Raw genomic sequence first — 17619 nt, 5'->3', positions numbered from 1 at the left:
GCTGGCAGAGGATGATGTCGTAGGGAAATATCTAGTAGTTTCCTGCAGCTGGGGTGGGCTCTGCGCTCTTCTGGGACCAGGGAGCATTTGCCTGGCTTCTTGATTTCTGGAAAATAGGTTGACTTGTACGTTATGGACCTGGTGTTTTGTGGGAGAAAGGACTTCACTACTGATATGCTTCACCCTCAACAGCAGCTTACAGTTCTGTCTCCTTAAGGAGTGGTTGCATGGTCGATGGGGAATCTTTGCTGCATGCAAATCAATTTTAGCAGCTTCAAGAAAAGAGAGTAACTTTTTCCCTCTGAGGAATATGGCATTTGCAGGTGACCTCATATTTTCTCTTACGCCTTGAGGCTCGTCTTGGATTTCCCTACCCAAACTTGGAGAGTCATGGAATAGTGAGAGAAAGTAGAATCAAAAGGCATGAGTGGAGACTGTACAAACACACACACATGCACACGCACACTTGCGCAGGCTTCTCTCTCTAAACTTGCATTATATCTCCTGTGGGAACAATGACACATCAATTTTATGAGGAGCATATCAGAAATGTGCGTTCATAGCCTTAGTAATTTGTAAAGCTTTGGCAGAGTTAAGATAGACTTCTGTTAGGAAAGATTGTCAGGACAAACATTATGTTTTCAGAGTCAGAAAGAAATGTGGGAAATAGAGTGGGAAAATAACCCCGCTTTTGGCTAGATATTAGGATGAGTCATGGTGCTGTGGGCAGAAGGTGACAGGAAGCTGTGACGGGGGAAAAGCTCTTCTTTCTGTGACTCCGGAGGGGAAATGTGATTTACCTGTGGTCATAGCCTACACACCCTGGGACTGGGTGTTCTGTGGGTGTTCCCCTTTATCCATAGTCTTTAGGTGCTGACGCTGGTCAGCCTAGAGAGGGAATTTGCTTAGTCTGCTGGGGACCACATTGTCTGGCCTGGCAACCTTCTTCTGAGGATCCATGTAATGGCGACTGATTATCTTTCCCCCTATTTCTCTGCTGTGATGAATCAGATTATTTTTCACTTCTCTCCGAAGTCCCTGATGAGAGTCTCATTCTTGGGTGTGTGCAGGAGAGAGGGGAAGGCATGAAGCACAGCTGTACTGATAGCTGATAACGAGGAAAGGAAATGCAGCAGCAAGAAATCGGGGTGCTGCTTCTCAAAGAAGTGAGCATAGATTGAGATGGCCATGATGGAAGTACCAGCGTGTGGGTGCAATTAGAAGGAACACAGCCAGTGCTGTATGGGCTGAAGTGGGGACTTTGCTCAGACATGGAGGGGAACAACTTAACTTCTGCAGTAGTTTTAAAAAGGTGCCAATCCTTGTTTATTAGACATCTAACTAGCACTGAATATCATTCTTACCTCAATCAAAATAAATTTAAACCTTAGGGGTAATGTAAAATAGTAAATGTCCCCATTCAAGACAGACTGATTTTTTTTTCTGTTTTTCACACTTGCTTTTATTGAATCATTGAGTTATTCCTGTTTCAGGAATAAATACATTAGTCTCTGCATGCATGTTTTCTCTTTCCTGTATGTGCATGTGCCGAGGAGAACTACAGCCAGGCCGTTTCACACTGTACATTTGTTTGTGTGTCGTATTTTTCTACTGCCTGCCAAAAGAAAGTTACAGAAGGAGTTTTGATCAAGTTGAAGAGAATAAAATGAAAAAAGGGTGAAGGATCTTGATCTCCTTCGAACTCTCTGCTTTGCACAGCCCCCGGAGAAACTGTGGTGCAGGTATAAGGTACATGCAGGGTTGGATTATTCTGGAATGGAAGGGAATGAAGGGCAGGAATCAGTGTTAAAGGCAGTGGACAGAGTCCTTGCTAAATAATTTGGTTCCTACCTCAGGGCCCTTGAAACCGGCTGTTTCCTAAGTCCCATCTGCTTGGTCTCAGCAGCACACAAGAATCGTTCCATCAGGTCTTTGGTCTCCTGTTTCAACAGTTTCTTCAAAACAGAGCTTCCTTAACCTGTTATAAAGAAAGGTAGCAGTTTCCTGAGCACAAACTATGCCCTTTCACTGGGCAGCAAGCTCAGCATATCTCACCCTTCTGTGCTGGCTAGTCACTTTATTTATGTAAAATTCAGTTTGGAAGGGTAGTAATGCTGCCTCCCACTTGACTGAGAATAAATGCTAGGATCTAAAAAAAAAAAAAAAAGAGTAAATGAATAGATAGACAGGAAACAAACCAAAGATCAGATAGTGTGGACTAGGGACGAGTACAAGGAAGCTGCTTGGGGAAGGACTATATTTCTGCTCCAACTAAACTGAGTGGTGCCAGCCTTGATACCGTTATATGTTGAAGGAATTAATCTGTCTAAAAACCACGATGCAAAGCCTATTCTACATAGATAGTCAATTCAACAGAGCACCCAATTACTATAAAAGTTCTTTTCCGCCACAAAAGAATTAAACCCACACCTTTTGAGACTCTTTTTTTTAAACTTTTTTATTTTTTATTAATTACACTTTATTCATTTTGTATTATTCCCTCATAAGCCCTTCCCTCCCCCTCCCGTTCCCACCCTCCCTCCCCTTTCTGCATGCATGCCCCTCCCCAAGTCCACTGATAGGGGAGGTTCTCCTCTCCTTTCTGATCTTAGTCTATCAGTTCTCATCAGGAGTGGCTGCATTGTCCTCTTCTGTGGCCTGGTAAGGCTGCTCCCCTCTCAGGAGGAGGTGATCAAAGAGCAGGCCAATCAGATTATGTCAGAGGCAGTCCCTCTTCCCATTACTAGGTAATCCACTTGGACACTGAACTGCCATGGGCTACATCTGTGAAGGGCCTCTGAAAGCCAGAAGAAGAAAACAGGAAACAAACTAGGAACCTACCACAGAGGGCCTCTGAAAGCCTCTGCCCTGCAGACTATTAAAGCAGATGCTGAGCCTGATGGCCAACTGTTGGGCAGAGTGAATGGAATTTTATGTAAGAAGTGGGAAATAGTAAGAGCTGGAGAGGACAGGAACTCCACAAGGAGAGCAACAGAACAAGAAAATTTGAACCTTCTGAGACTCTTAAAGGACCACGGTGTGGTTTGAATGTGAAATGGCCCCCATAGGCTCATGTGTTTGACACTCAGTCCCCAGTCCGTGGTGGAGTTTGGGGAGGTGACAGAGCGTTGAGAAGATGGGTCCTCACTGGAGGAAGTTCGTCACTGGGGGGGGGGGGGGCGGGCTTTGAGGTTTGACAGACTGGCCACACTTCCTGTTCTTTCTCTGATTCTGGGCTGCCAGAGCAGTGTTGTGGGTTGGCCTCTTTCTCTTTCCACCATGCGTTCCCTGCCATGGTGGACAGTAAAACTCCTGGAACTGTGAGTCAAAATAAGGCCGTCCTTCCTTACATGGCTCCTGCCAGGGTGCTTTATCACAACAGAAAGGAAACTACTAAAGCCTGCAGAGAAAATTGAAGGATAGGTGAGTGAGTCACGTCACTAGCACAAGCTCTGTTGCTCATCCTCTTTGAGGTCACTTAATCCATCTTTGACAGTCACCTTTGCTGTTTAGGCACAGGTCTGGAGCCCACCCCCACCCCCCACCCTTTCAAATAACAGTTCTATCAAATAAGACTCTGCAACCTTATCAAAAACGCAGCCTGGCTACAAAAACCTGATTTGTCCCATGCAAATAGTTTGTTTGTAAAATAAATAAATAAGTAAATAAATAAAAAAGCACAGCATTTTATCCATTCTGTCCCAGTGTTGTCGTTTATAGAATAAAACGAGAAAAGAAAAAAAAAAGCACATTTTGAAAGTGTCATGTGACACAGTGGTATCCGTGGAGAGTGTTTATGCTCTTTAGCATGTGCGTTGAGCAAGGGTCTGTCTAGACTGCAACGCCTTTGAACTCGAGACGTGTAAATGTGTGGGTGGGGCTGGATGGGGGAGTGTGCACACGCTCAGTGCAGAGCTCTGAGCTTGGCATACGCCTCTGTTTTGGGAACCAGTCATCCTTTGTCACGTGCAGTCCTGACCCTGCCTGCCCTGTGAACAGTCACTCTCCTCCCTGGAGCAGCGAGCGGGGGTGTCGCTTTGCTTATTACCAAAACCAATTTCCAGAATGGGTAATTGTGTTCTGACTCATGCAATTCTCCTGCATTTCCTGGCTGTTTCCCATGACTTATGTCTTCCTCTTGGCCCCTTAATGGATATGTAATGAAGCAACATATTTCAAAGTCATGGCTGCATTTCAGACTTCCTTTAAGTAATGTCTCAGTGGAGGGCCAGCCTAAAGCCTGGCGCATGCATGCCCTACCTGTGTCCCAAAGGCAAGATGCTGTGTTAAAAAGACTAACGCCTTCAAGCAGAAGGTGACTTCTGGGGCTGCAAGCTTTTAAGTGTCAGTGTTTCAGAGGAGGTGAAAGTGTCCATCTGCTTTGCTTCACAAATGACTTCTGCTGGTCTTAGCCATGAACTTGGTGGTATGAGTTTAACCTTCTTCAGCCTCAGTTCCCACCTCTGAAAAAATCCTGATAGTACTAACATACATCTCCAGGACTTTGATGAAGACCAAACAGGCATACTATCTGGAAATGCTAAGCCCAGGATGGAGCTCACAAGGAGGTTCAGTATGTGCTGCCCGGAGGTCTGATCATTTTTCTTTGATGCCATCCATCAGGAAGTCATTGCCAGATGACTCAAGTCTCCCTAGGAGCTGGCAAGATAGTGATTATAACAACAGGAAATCAGGCAGAGCTTCAGGTCCCATGTATGGCAGCTTAGGAAAGGGAATGACTGCCCCCACAAGGTCAGGGGCAGTCGCCCCAGGGAAGCAGACTTCCACGATAAGTTTGTAGGTGAGTCTAGTCTTTTGCTCACAAGGTCCATGGATTGAGTGACTTCCCAGGAGAGGACAAGATCTGCATAAAGCCCTTGCTATAGGCAGTGAGGGAATGAAGAAATTGCAAGGGAAGAAACTGCAGACAAATGGATACACAAGCACACAGAGAGTGTGGGAGCAGATGCAGTGCTGGCTACCTCAGCCACCCAGAACCTCACTGGGTCCATTAGGTGTAGCACAGCCAGAAGGGGTGTGCTGGTCTGGAGGGCTTGTCAGGGAGCAGCCTCAGGTTCTAAACATCTGGGATGAGGAAACTGCAGTTGCTGTTCTTTGCACACACTGGTCACTCCTTCACAGAATGATCATACTGGGACCCCTGAGAACTGTGACAACAAATCTCTTGAGCCTGGCCCCTGTGGGGGAACCAACTTTGCAAATGCCCCATGAGTCTGAGGCCTTGCAATCCTGGACATGGTTGTGCCCAAGTCAACAGTGTACATTTGCTGGAGCGTTCTCTTGGGTCTTGCTCAACTCCCTACAGACAAGCTCTGCGTTAGACCCTGGGAATCAATAATGAAACTTATGTAAGTACAGTGCCTGCCATGAGGAGCCAACAGTCCTTAGCAGGACAAGAACTAAACCAGTCACCTAGAGAGCCAGCGGAGGGTCGAGAAAGAAGTCACAGAAGGTATGCATTGTCTGTCTTGGGAAAGCTTGGATACTGGAGTGGAGTTCCCGTAGTAGGAAATCACTGAGTAACTGAAATCTAATTTAGTGTGACTGGAGTGCAGTAGGTAGAGAGGAAGGGAGGCTCTAAGCCTGGGAAGCCACATGGCTTATTCTTGCACAGAGTGGAGTCCAGTTTGTCAAGTCCATGGAAAACTTGGGGACATGGTAGAAGCATGCTGGAGAGTTGGCTGTGGAGGGGACACAGAGGGTCGAGGTGGTCATTTGGACACAAGGATTTGGATTTTCATGCCAAGTGTAACTGGAAATCTTGGAGGTGTTAAGTTTCGTGCATTAAAAAAAAATGCCTGAATCAGGCCTCCAGGTTTCAAAGATCACACGCTGTTTGCACAGCGAATTCCTGGGGTTTAAAGTAGAAGTAGGGAGACAAATAAATAATTATAAGGAGGTGGCAGTGGCTTAGGTTGGGTCCCGGCACCAAAATAAACACACAAAACAAACCAACGGTTGTGTGTGGTAAGTGCCAAGGGGGTTGTTGCAGGCTGGGGATAAGCCATGTCCTGTAGAGTCCCTGGAGATGCTGGCGTGGAAAGCCTCTGTGGGGCACTCCGTGGCATTTCACGCTGATCAATTTGCATTTATACTATAAGAAGGGCCACTGGAGGTTAAGAAGCCGGGAAATGAAATGATCAGATTAATGTGCCCATGGAGGGTGTTTATTTCTCTTCCCGGGTTATTTCCTAAGGCAGGCATTTATTGAATTTAGGGTAATAGATGAGAGAGGTGGTCCAGCATCACTGCAGGCCAAGATTGATGGGAGGTCTATTCCTTTGTATAACAGTTAAAGGGGGTGTTAAGGGGAGTTTAAGCTTGCCACTGTGAAAGGCTTATTTATCTTGTAAATAAATACTTACCAGAAAGCCACATACGCCTTCCTCCTGGCAGCCCCCTTCCACTATGACAGGATCTCACCCTAGCAGAACCTCCATGGTGGATACACCATGAGTTAACATCCTTTGTCTCAGGGGAGGGATTTTATAAGTGTCGGTGGATAAGATTCTGTATGTGTTGGGGGGAAGGCACAGAGTGGATAGCGGGGCATCTTTGCTACTGTGTTCTGTGCAGTGTTCTCCTATCCTAAAACCGAGACCCATAAGCACAAAGGAACTCAAAGTAAGTCAGAGAGAGTGAGAGCAAGTGTGTGATGGGGTCTCTGAGCTGTGATGTATGGCTTGACTGTTGATCATGGGGGCAGTTTTTGAGATTTTTGACCCTTCACCTCTGATGTGATAATTCCACGATTGGACTGGATCACCTTTGCTTTGCTCCCATCCTCCTAGTTCATGCTTCGCCTTCACAGCTGCAGATGTGTCCTGTGGGGCTGGGCTCACAGGTGATGAGCTCTCTGCTCTCAGGTGGGTGGGAAGTGTTTGTGCAGAGCGTGTGACCAGACATCCAAATCTTGATTTTTTTTTTTTCAGGTAACAGAACTCAACAATGTGAAAAATGTAGCCCGATTGCCAAAGAGCACCAAGAAACATGCTATAGGGATTTATTTCAATGACGACACTTCGAAGACCTTTGCTTGTGAATCAGGTTTGTCTGAGGCAAGTGGGGGAGGGGTCTTTGGCCTTTCGTCTTTGAGCACCTGGCATAGAGGATAATATACCTTTGTGGGCGTTTTGTTTCGTTTGGTTGCTGTCTCCACAGATCTTGAGGCAGATGAGTGGTGCAAAGTTCTCCAGATGGAGTGTGTGGGGACCAGAATCAATGACATCAGCCTCGGAGAGCCTGATTTACTGGCTACCGGGGTGGAGCGGGAGCAGAGTGGTATGTATGCAACGTTTTCACCTTTTATCTCTCTCATAAGCGGTTTTTCTCCCTTATGATAAAGCACAAGTCATCATCACTATGTACACTGTGAGTTATAAAAATGTATGAAGTAAGTTATAATAGCAATCAATGTTAATAATGCAGGGAATGTTTTCCTCAAAAGTTTCGTAATGTATAATAAAAAAGTATCCACACTAATGGCTTTTGTCAGAAATTTTGAGGACTACGCAGTGTACCAGCTGAATAGAAGACGCCTTATGAATATTCAATTGCCATGTTTGCACAGGCGCCCCAGCCCATCGGTGTTAGGACTTCCCCCATTTTATAGATGGGCTAAACACCTCGATCCAAATGTACATTAGTGCTTGAATTCAGACTGTGATGGTGAAGCTCCATTTACAATGTACAGGCTTTAAACTGTGATGATTTTCACCTTGCCTTTTCACTTAAAATATGTTTGAACACTTTCCAATGTTTTTAAACAGAATTTAACTCCCCCCTCCAACAATATTTCATCAAGTTTAAACCCACTTAAAAATCTGTGATAAAAATATTCAACCCTTGAGCCAACTCGGCTCAACACAGCATCTAGGAATAAATCTTTTAAAATAATAATGACCAAAATATTCATGAACATTTTAGCAAAAATCAATGTTGATTCATAGTACAAGCCTGGAATAATAGCTTCATCTTCAAATAGCTGAGCCCAGTGGCTAGGGAGATTGGACTGCACAGTTCTGCTTCCGGGCCTGACTTGATCTATGAGCCCATCTCAGAGTGGAAAGGGCTCTGGGTTACCTGGATTGATGGCAGACACGACCGAGGTGAAATTGCACTGGTACTCTCAGTGCGCAGTCTAGTTGTTAGTTAAATCTGTTTCCCCCTCCCAACCACGGCTGTGTCTTCATGACACATGGACAGCCTTTGCTCACGCTGGATGCACTGTACCTGCCACAGTCTGTTGCCGCACAGCTGTGTGGATCAAGACCCGGAAGTGCTGGCTCTTACTGAGGAGGCTGGAGATGCAGAGGGGTGAAATCATTTGCCAAGGCCATTCACCCCACCCCAGATCGGCTCTCATTCAGTCAGTCAGTGTAATGCTGGACAGAGGGGAGATGGCCAGGGCCCTGGGGACACAGTCCTGGCATGGAAAGCGTGGGAGAGCTTGGTTGCTGTCACTCTCTGGAGTGGCTGGTTCAGCGTTTAGCTTTCACACATTTGTATCTGTGGAGTCGTAGAAACTCAGTGCTGAAATGCAAATTAAGAACCATGCCTAAGGTTTCCTTTTTGTCTGCCAATGTTGAGTGCTTGGGTTTTCTCTTATTGTAGGCTTTTACAAAACTCTACTATTTCTTTGAAAGTACTTCATAATCTTATTTTGTAGGCATTCAAATAAGGGCAATTAAAATGGTTTCTCACCAAGAGTGTGCTAGGCAAGCACTCTATCACAGACCTCTCTTTCCGCAACCCCGCTAATTTATCTTAAAGCAAATCAATTTGCCTCTAAGAAAATTCATTAACAATGATCTCTTTTACCTCTTACTTACGGAAAACAGTTTTGTATCCATGGGTCCAGAAATCTCAAGGGACATAACTGTTTCATGATAGTTTCTAGAAAGCACTCAACATTTGGTTATTGATATTTTAAATTAAATTTAAAAAACTTATATAGCAGGTACCTGATCCTATTCATGGAAAAAAAAAATCTTGCTATAACTACTTACTAAGTTCAAATAAAATATGGAGATTTTTGATGGTTGTTCTTATGAAACAGCTAATTGAGAACATAACTAATATAAAATTGTTAGTACCACACTCTTTCCAGATGTCCAGGATCTAATATAGGATGAGCACACAGAGTTGTGCTTGCAAATGCCATTGTATTTCTACGCTTATTTCACTTAGAGATTTTTGATTCTGTAACTTTTTATGTCAATGGATTTTCTAAATAGTAATAATAAAAGCAGTGTAACTGTGTTCAGGTGAGATCTTCTTTACAGTCACCAGCTAGTTTTCATAATCCTGGTGACATTTTCAACAGTTGCCCCTGGAAGCAAAGGGCTGGCTCTTTGCAGAGTTGGCTAAAGAAAGTCCTTTGTTCAAACTTTTTAAAGTATATGCCTTGGCATCTTCACAATTGCTGGTCCGTTAATTACATGCTGTTGCCGTGGGGTGTGGCTTATGTAATTTGGGGTACAGCTTGATTCAGCTGATTATAGAATCATAAGCTGATCAGGACTCTTAGGACCACAAATCACAAACACATCCTTTTGCACCTGTGCCTTTTGTGAATACAGACCTGTAGGTGTAATTAATGAGTGAGCTGCAGGGGGTAAAATTGCTTTTAGTAGTTTCATTGCTCTGGTCTTTTACTGGCATATTTTTTATGATGCAAATGAAAAAAAGCCTGAAAAAGCTCTCTGTTCATGTAAATAGTCTTTAGTGTGTTGACACCCGGAGTGTATCATTATGCTATGTAATAACACCTGCGTTTAAAAATGTATTTTTCTGGGATAGTTCATTTGTAACTTTCACCTTGCTGAATGTTCTGCCGAACAAACCCTAGCATGTACATAGTTTTGAAAGCTTCTGTGTTCCTGTGATGTTTTTTGCTCTTTTGTTTCTGGAAATTGTGAACTGACCCTCTGTTTTTCTCCCAGAGAGATTCAATGTGTATTTGATGCCATCTCCTAACTTAGATGTACATGGCGAATGTGCCTTGCAGATTACATATGAGTACATCTGTCTTTGGGACATCCAGAATCCCAGAGTCAAACTCATCTCTTGGCCGCTAAGCGCCCTGCGGCGGTATGGACGTGACACCACGTGGTTCACTTTTGAGGCGGGGAGGTGAGTTCACGGGTTCTCACACACCCTTCCCCAGTGTCTGCTGACCCCCGTCCACTTCAGATCACTTTGGAAAATTCAGAAACCGTGGCCTTCTGGAAAGATTATAGCAGTGCTCGGGCACCAGCGGTTGTGGAATAAAATTTTATTTCTTCTTTGTAGTGGATCTGGGAAGAATGGGAGTTAAGCTTCTACAGCTACCTGTACGCTGGGACTACATAACCTGGATTCGGTCATAACAGTGTTATTAAGAATAAATAAAGGCACAAGGAAGAACAGCTGGGAGAGAGCCTAGAAAGTAGTAGGCGCTTGAATCAGCCAGAAGTGAAAAGCAAAGGCATCCATGTATGTTATGACTTAGAGTCTAGGAGTGGAGATGGCTGCAGGCATAGCTTCATTCAGGGCTCAGTTGACAGAACAGTTTTATTGGCGAGCTTTGCTTCTTCTAGCTTGTCTATTTCCTGGATGTTTTGGTGACTTCTGGGAGCTTTGGAGTTCTCCCAAGCACAAGCCAATGGGAGACAGACGGGTAACTACGATATGTTGATCGTTATATTCAATAGGAGACTCCGGATCTGTTCTGAGCACTTTGCACAAAGCTCATAGGATGAGCACAGGGTGGGAGATGTCTCTCAAAGCATGGGGGTGGGAGGGCTTGTTGCTTTTGAAAGGAGAGAGATGCGAGGTTTTAAAACCAGTAGCATTCCTTGTTCCCAGGAGAAAGGTCCAAGGGGGGTTATTTTGTTTATGGGTGTGTCTCTGGTAGCATGTGTATGTGTATGTGTATTTGATGTGTATATCTGTGTATGTGATGTGTATATGTATGTATATATGATGTGTATGTGAATACGAATGTATATGATGTAGCTGAATATGTGTTTATCTGTGGTAGTATGTGTATGTGATGTTCATATGCATATATATGTGATGTGTAAGTGATTGCATGTGTGTGTGTGTCGGTGGTAGTATGTATAGGTACATGTATACATGTATGTAATGTGTGTGTGTGTGTATGTGAGAGTGGGTACCCTCAGAGGGCAGAAGAAGGCATCTGGTCCCCTGGAGCTGGTTGTGAACTACCGGATGTGGGTACAATGAAGTAAACTCCAGTCTTCTGAAAGAGCAGCACGCGTTCTTCACCTCTGCATCATCTCTGCTGCTCCTATATCATATCTAATCTTGTCAGCCTATCATCCCTTAAGGAAGGCCCGTATCAGGAAACCATTTGCTATTCCTCCTGATCTGTGTGCTACTGTATTAACACCCTGAGCTTGAATTTCGTTTTGGGACCCTTGCTTGCTTTTTTTCTTTTGGAGTCTGGGCACATGTAACCCGAAACATCTACCTTTTGGTGGTAGCTGTGGGGGCGGGGCAGAACCTCCTAGCACCTTCTCCCCTTCATCGCTGGGATAGGAAGACTCACCTCTATTGCCAGCTTTTTTCCTTGAAGAAATTCGGAGATGAAGCATAAAACTTGTAATAAACTGTATACAAAGAGTTGTCCCAGCAATACAAAGTAACGACTAACTTATTTTGGAGACCTGAGGATATATTGCATCTTTTGTCTGAGGTGTCTGTCTTTAGTCTGGCGTCTTGTGTGCTTCAGGGTCCTGACATCTCACTTGCTGGGACCAACCTGTCAGAGGCTGGAGATTTCCATGGGAAGATCCCACTGGCGGGAGTTATTCTGGAAGCAGCCCTACTCCCACTTGCCCTTTCCAGAAATGCTTTGTTTGGAGAAGGGTGGCAGGTGTTCGGCGCGCTTCCTCTTAGGTTTTGAGTTGGCTGCTGGGTTCACATGCTTCAGTGTCAGGCTCTGCCTCACCTCAGAATGATTTAAATTAATACCCTGGATTTTGCCCCTGCAGGAGTGAGAGAGGCTCAGGAGACATTTGTCAGAATGTGGTAAATAATTTCTACACATGAATGCCTTTCTCTGCTGACCAGAGCGGGGGAGTCTTGCTTTCTGTGCCTTTGACATCATTTCAAATGAAATTTTAGGTACGCCAAGAAAGGTGGAAACTTGAATTCCGCGCACAGAAATTTCTGAAAATGGTTTTTGCTTGGAACATGAGGTTATCTGAACAGACTTGGAAAATGAGTAGTAGCTTTTCACATAGTTCACACTAACTGCAGGCTAACTGGTAAGGCGACATTGTTCTGGGGAAGTTGGACTCTCTTCTAATGGAAGAGGCTATAAGTAAAACAAAAGTTGTGCTGATATCTCTTAGATATTCATGACTTGTGTTCTTGGTTCCAGGCCATTGAACACTCTCTGAGAGTTTTATGGGTGATTCATTTCTTATTAGCAAGGAAGAAGAAGTAAGAGACAGGGTATTCTCTTTTCTCACTATGTTGAGTCGAGGAATTCGGACAGGGTGCTGGGTCACACGCAGTCTTGCTCAGGAGAAATGAAATCCTCTTCTTTCTCCAGAAAGGGAAAACTATAGTTTTCTGTTGTGATAAGGTGCTCTGACCAAAAGTAGTTCCCAGGACTGCCCTTACTTCTGATCCCAGGGTGAGTTCAGGCCAAGGTCTGGCTTCTCATCTTTCCCTAGACACGTTCCATCCCCATCATCTCCCATCATACTCACATCCATGATGTTGTTCTGGATGTGGCCCCAGCTTTCCTTTGAGATAAAGATGTGATCTGAGACATCCTCAAAGAGCAGCCAAGGTAAAAACCAGTGGGTAAAGAGAAAGGAGGAAGGAGGAAGGGGATCACAAGATACCAGCATGCCTGCCTCTGTTGCCCTTCTTGTTCTTTCATGCATGAACCAACCGCTGAGGAAGTTTTCCTCTTGTGCTTTCTAAAGAGCTGACCAGCCTGCACTGCTGTGCTGTTATGTAAAGCCATTAGTCTGTTTGATGTATTTTTTTTTTTTTTACTGCCTTGGGCCCTTCCCCCATTATACTGTTTTGCCAAGGCCTGTAGTAACATTTTAATGTGTTGAGAGGTGCTTATGAAATAGCTCTAAGCCAATCAGTCAGACAAAGCAAGTAGGAAGGGAAGGCTTGTGGGCCAGCATTAGAAAAGGCTGAACGGAATTCTGTGAGAAGGCTAGGTTTTGTCTGTTTCCCACTCTGTGGGCCATTCAGGACAACCAAAGGGCACCAATCCCTTAGCAAACAGAAGAAAATTCCAACATTCTAACCGGAGTCCATGTGTCTGCTTTACTGAAGAGTTCTTTCAGGAAAGAGTGTCAAGAAAGAATGCTTGAGGCTCTAGCCATTTTGATTTCCTTTGTTCCTTTGTTTTTGATTACAGCACTTAAGAGATTTGAATGATGTCACTGAGGAAAGGATATGCATGATGTTTTTCAAGAAGAGACACTGGAGGGGACTGGAGATCTAGCTCAGGTGGTAGAAGGCTTGCCTGCTATGCACAAAGCCTTGGCTTTGATCCCAAGCACTGCTGAAACCGAGTGTTGTGCCTCCCACCTGTAGACCCAGCACTCAGGAGGTGGAGGCAGGTAGATCAGCAGTTTAACTGCCTCGAGTTGGAGGACAGCCCGGGACGATGACTCTCTAACTCAAACAAGGAGAGACATTGTCCAAAAGGGTGATTTTTCTTTTAAAGAGTTGTTCTTGCCAGTTGATGAGTCATAATGTAGAGGAAGCACTGTAATGTAAGCATCAAATGCTATGACAGGGTGCTCGCAGCCATCCTGCAGGTGCTTCTGAGTTGATGGATACCTTTATGCCCTCAAGGGACAGGGAAGTCGTTTTAAGTAAGTAAATGAGAAATGTCCTATGAGAAATAGCTGGTGACTTAGAGCCCTTAAAGAGTCAACTAAGGTTAATTCTTTCTCTTAATAATGAAAATTCTTATGTTTGTGGAAAAAAATGTGGAAAAATCACATCTTTGAACATCTCCCCCTGGTCAGGGTGAGGGTGGGGTGGGGTGGGCAGCCTTACCAGGCTGCAGAGGAGGAGGATGCAGCCAGTCCTGATGAGACCTGAAAGGCTAGAGTCAGATAAAAGGGAAGGAGAACCTCCCCTATCAGTGGACTAGGGGAGGGGCATGGAAGGAGGAGGAGGGAGGGAATGAGGGAGAGGGCTACAGTTGGGATACAAAGTAAATAAATTGTAATAAATAAGAAAATTAAAAATCACAAAGCCTTGAAGAGCTTTGTGTAAGGTAGTGGAATACGGTGGCTTACATGCAAAAGAAGCAAGAGCAGAGTTTGCAATGGTGTAAGATGTCTTCATGAAACAAACCTAACTGAAGAAGGCCTTGAATCTTAGCTTTGGTGTGTGATTGTACAACTTATTTAGGACTTTCTGCATACAACTTAATAAACAAAATTCCATAATCAGCTTCATGAGCTGATTGAAACCAAGCTGTCTTTTTCTCCCTTCTCGCATCTCTCTTTGTCTTCCTCATAAATCCATAGTCAGTAAATTTAAGCAATATTTGCCATTATTTGGTGTCCCCCCCAACATGGCTGTGGTTATTGGGATAACTGTGAAAATCAGACTGGAATATGTCATTTTTTATGGCATTAATTGTGTTTACTAGACAAGATTAGAAGACAACAGTGGCTTGAGCTGGACACGTCCTTGGCTTCTTTACTATGCTCTACAGTTTCCCAGACACGAACAAAACTTAAGCAGCAAATAAGGTAGTGTGTATGCTGTCAGCAAGAGGTTCTGAAGTGGGAAGAGGGGGCCCTGGATGGTTAGAACAAATGAATACAACCTCTTACCGTGATTGAATAGATCCACACTAGAACTCTGCAGTGTGGCTGCATATGATTTCATTCAAATTCTCTAAAGTATTGATAGTGGCAGCTAGAGAGATGGCTTAGCACTTAGGAGCACTGGCTGCTCTTACGGAGGACTGAAGTTTGACTATTAGCAGCCACACGATAGTTCACAACAGTCTGTAACTCCACTTCCAGGGGATCTGGTGACCCATTCTGACCTCCACAGGCAGCAGGCATGCATGTGGTGCACAGACACACAAGCAAACAAAACACCCACGCACACAAAGTAAATATTCTTACATTAAAAATATTCATAGTAATTAAAATATATTTGCATATGTATACACTAAAATAGTTGTAATTAAAAGAATTCATTTTGTTCTTGCCCAACCATGTCTGGCTAACTCCCTTTATCAGTTTGTTTCTGGATTTTTGTGGTCTGGGGCAGACATGACCATCTTGTCAATGTTTGACGTCAGTTCCTAAAACCCATATACATTGTCTTCCATGAATAATTTCCCGTGTGCCCCCACATTAATTTAGCAGAGCCCTGTCCCTGAAGGAGGAATGATGGGTTGTATTTAATTCAGTCTGCTGGCAGGAAGCTGGACCAACATTAGATCTGGGGTTTTGGAAATGAAAGAATCCTTAAGGCTGTTGTCTGTGTGGGGAGTAAGACTAGCATGGAAGAGAGAGAGAACCCCATTTCACCCTGAAGCTTATAGCTCATGTGGTGATTTTCTGCTGAGGGATTACTCCTCAAGTAGGAGGAGGCATTAATACCACTGGGTCCCCTTTGGGGGAAAAAGGTGAAATATAGCATTTTACTGAGAACAGAGACTCAGTACTTATCTTCTACTTCAATTTATGATTCAAAAAATAAAGAGCAATAAAAGCACCAATCAGTACACATCAGCCAGGGATGCTGAATCCTTGCCCACTATTACAATAATTAATTGGACATTGACCGTTTTTGGTCTAGTTAATTTTATTTAGCAAATGTGAGCATGAGCTCTGATCACATTAAGAATAAATGGACTCAAGCTCTCGGTACATTGCCAGGTGTGGTGGCATTCCTGTAATCTCAGCACTCAAGGGCCAAACACAGAGTGCTGTTGCAGGTTCAAGGTAAACTTGGTCTACCCCGAGTTCTAGGCCAGCAAGGGTTACATAGTGAGACCCCATGCCAAAAACAAACAAGCAAAATCTCAGCATGTCTATCCCCTGGGAGCTGGGTTTTCAGAAGGTTCTTGGTTTTTGTCTTTACAGGATGTGTGAGACTGGTGAAGGACTATTTATCTTTCAAACACGGGACGGTGAAGCCATCTACCAGAAGGTCCACTCTGCTGCCTTGGCCATAGCTGAGCAGCATGAGCGCTTGTTGCAGAGCGTGAAAAATTCAATGGTATGTTTGGAATGTCTTCTGTCCCGCATAAGCCACTGTAGAGTGTGGTCTGGGAACGTACACTTTACATACACAGTTGGTTTGTGTCTTTACTTAACATTGTAGGACGTGGAATGATGCTATCCTTAGAACTCCCAGTGTGACCAAATGGCAAACCATCCATACATGTCTCCATCTACTTGACCTTTAATGATTACTCATGAGTATCTGTATTTGTTGTGTATGGTCTGGAGGATGACCGCTGAACAGCTGTGCTTTCAATTTCAAATGAGAGGGATTTTTAAGCACATAGCAAGCAAATGTTAAAAGAAAACTAACATGAAGGAGCAGGTAGAGAGAAGCAGCAGATAGGTGGCAAAATGTCGTGGAAGGTGCTCGCAACGTCAGCAGAGAAGGCTGGGGTGCTGGGGTAGCCTGACTGAGAACAAGCAAACATGACATCATCAAATTGAGGCTTATAACATGCAGCAAACATCACTTGAGAGATCGCATTCGAGATACCCAGCTGTGATTTTTTTTTTTTTCTCAATGGGTACCCTTCTGGTTTCCTTTCTGTTCCTACCTCAGGCATTTTTATACCTTGGGATAAACAGTAGTGATGTCTTTTGGGAACGGCTTGCCTTCTCACTGTTCTCAAGGATGTAACATACCCTTAGTTCCTTGCTGTTTCTCTCTCCCCATAAGAAAATCAGGGGGCCTCTGGACAGGGTGTTTTAGAGGACACTTTGAGATAAACATGCCTGGGTCAGAAGAGGAGGGGGCTTGTCGGTAAGATTAAACAGCGGTGACAGTTCGGCAAAGTAATTTACATCACAACATAAACATTGACATGAGTGTGCCTCAAGCTCTCTAGGCTCAGCTGTGTTCCTTGCCTGCCTCTGCATGTGTACGCATGTCTCCATCACATGTTATGATTTCCAGTGTCAACAGATGTGCCTAAAAATAGAAATGATAGAAGGCTGAGGGAAACTGAGGAGAAACATTCCAGGCTCAAATGAAGGATTTGAGTCTGGGTATGATAGCATGCAGTGAGTAACTGAGGGGAATGGTTTGCAATTCAACTACAAGTGCTTTCTGAGCTGAAGAAAGCCCGAGACAGCACACATAGCAGTTCCCCTGCTACTGCATGACGATGCCATGACATGATCGTCCACATGTGTGTTTGGAACACCACTCTTTGCATTGCACACTTCTAGGGACTCTGACTTGAGTATTCTTCAGTATCTTGTAGAAGGAGAAGAAAGATTTCTAGAAATCTTTAAAGTTTTTATTGATGTATTTGTCTGGTTTGGTTTTTCTCAGATGGGGTTTCTTTACAAAACCCTGCCTGTCCTGGTACTCACTGTGTAGACC

General features: G+C 44.2%; 1 protein-coding gene across 1 annotated transcript in view; it reads left to right on the top strand.

The window, feature by feature from the left end:
• Positions 1-17619, top strand: part of Dok5 (docking protein 5) — a 142161-nt gene that overhangs the window by 89997 nt on the left and 34545 nt on the right. The window contains exons 3-6 of the mRNA XM_021631241.2: positions 6954-7068; positions 7183-7302; positions 9966-10155; positions 16131-16266. Coding sequence (XP_021486916.1) covers positions 6954-7068; positions 7183-7302; positions 9966-10155; positions 16131-16266 — 561 coding nt within the window. The remainder of the gene's footprint in view (positions 1-6953; positions 7069-7182; positions 7303-9965; positions 10156-16130; positions 16267-17619) is intronic.

The sequence above is a fragment of the Meriones unguiculatus genome, chromosome 4 (genome assembly GCF_030254825.1).
Source record: "Meriones unguiculatus strain TT.TT164.6M chromosome 4, Bangor_MerUng_6.1, whole genome shotgun sequence".
Classification (NCBI taxonomy): domain Eukaryota; kingdom Metazoa; phylum Chordata; class Mammalia; order Rodentia; family Muridae; genus Meriones; species Meriones unguiculatus.
This window is presented reverse-complemented; position numbering and strand designations above follow the sequence as displayed.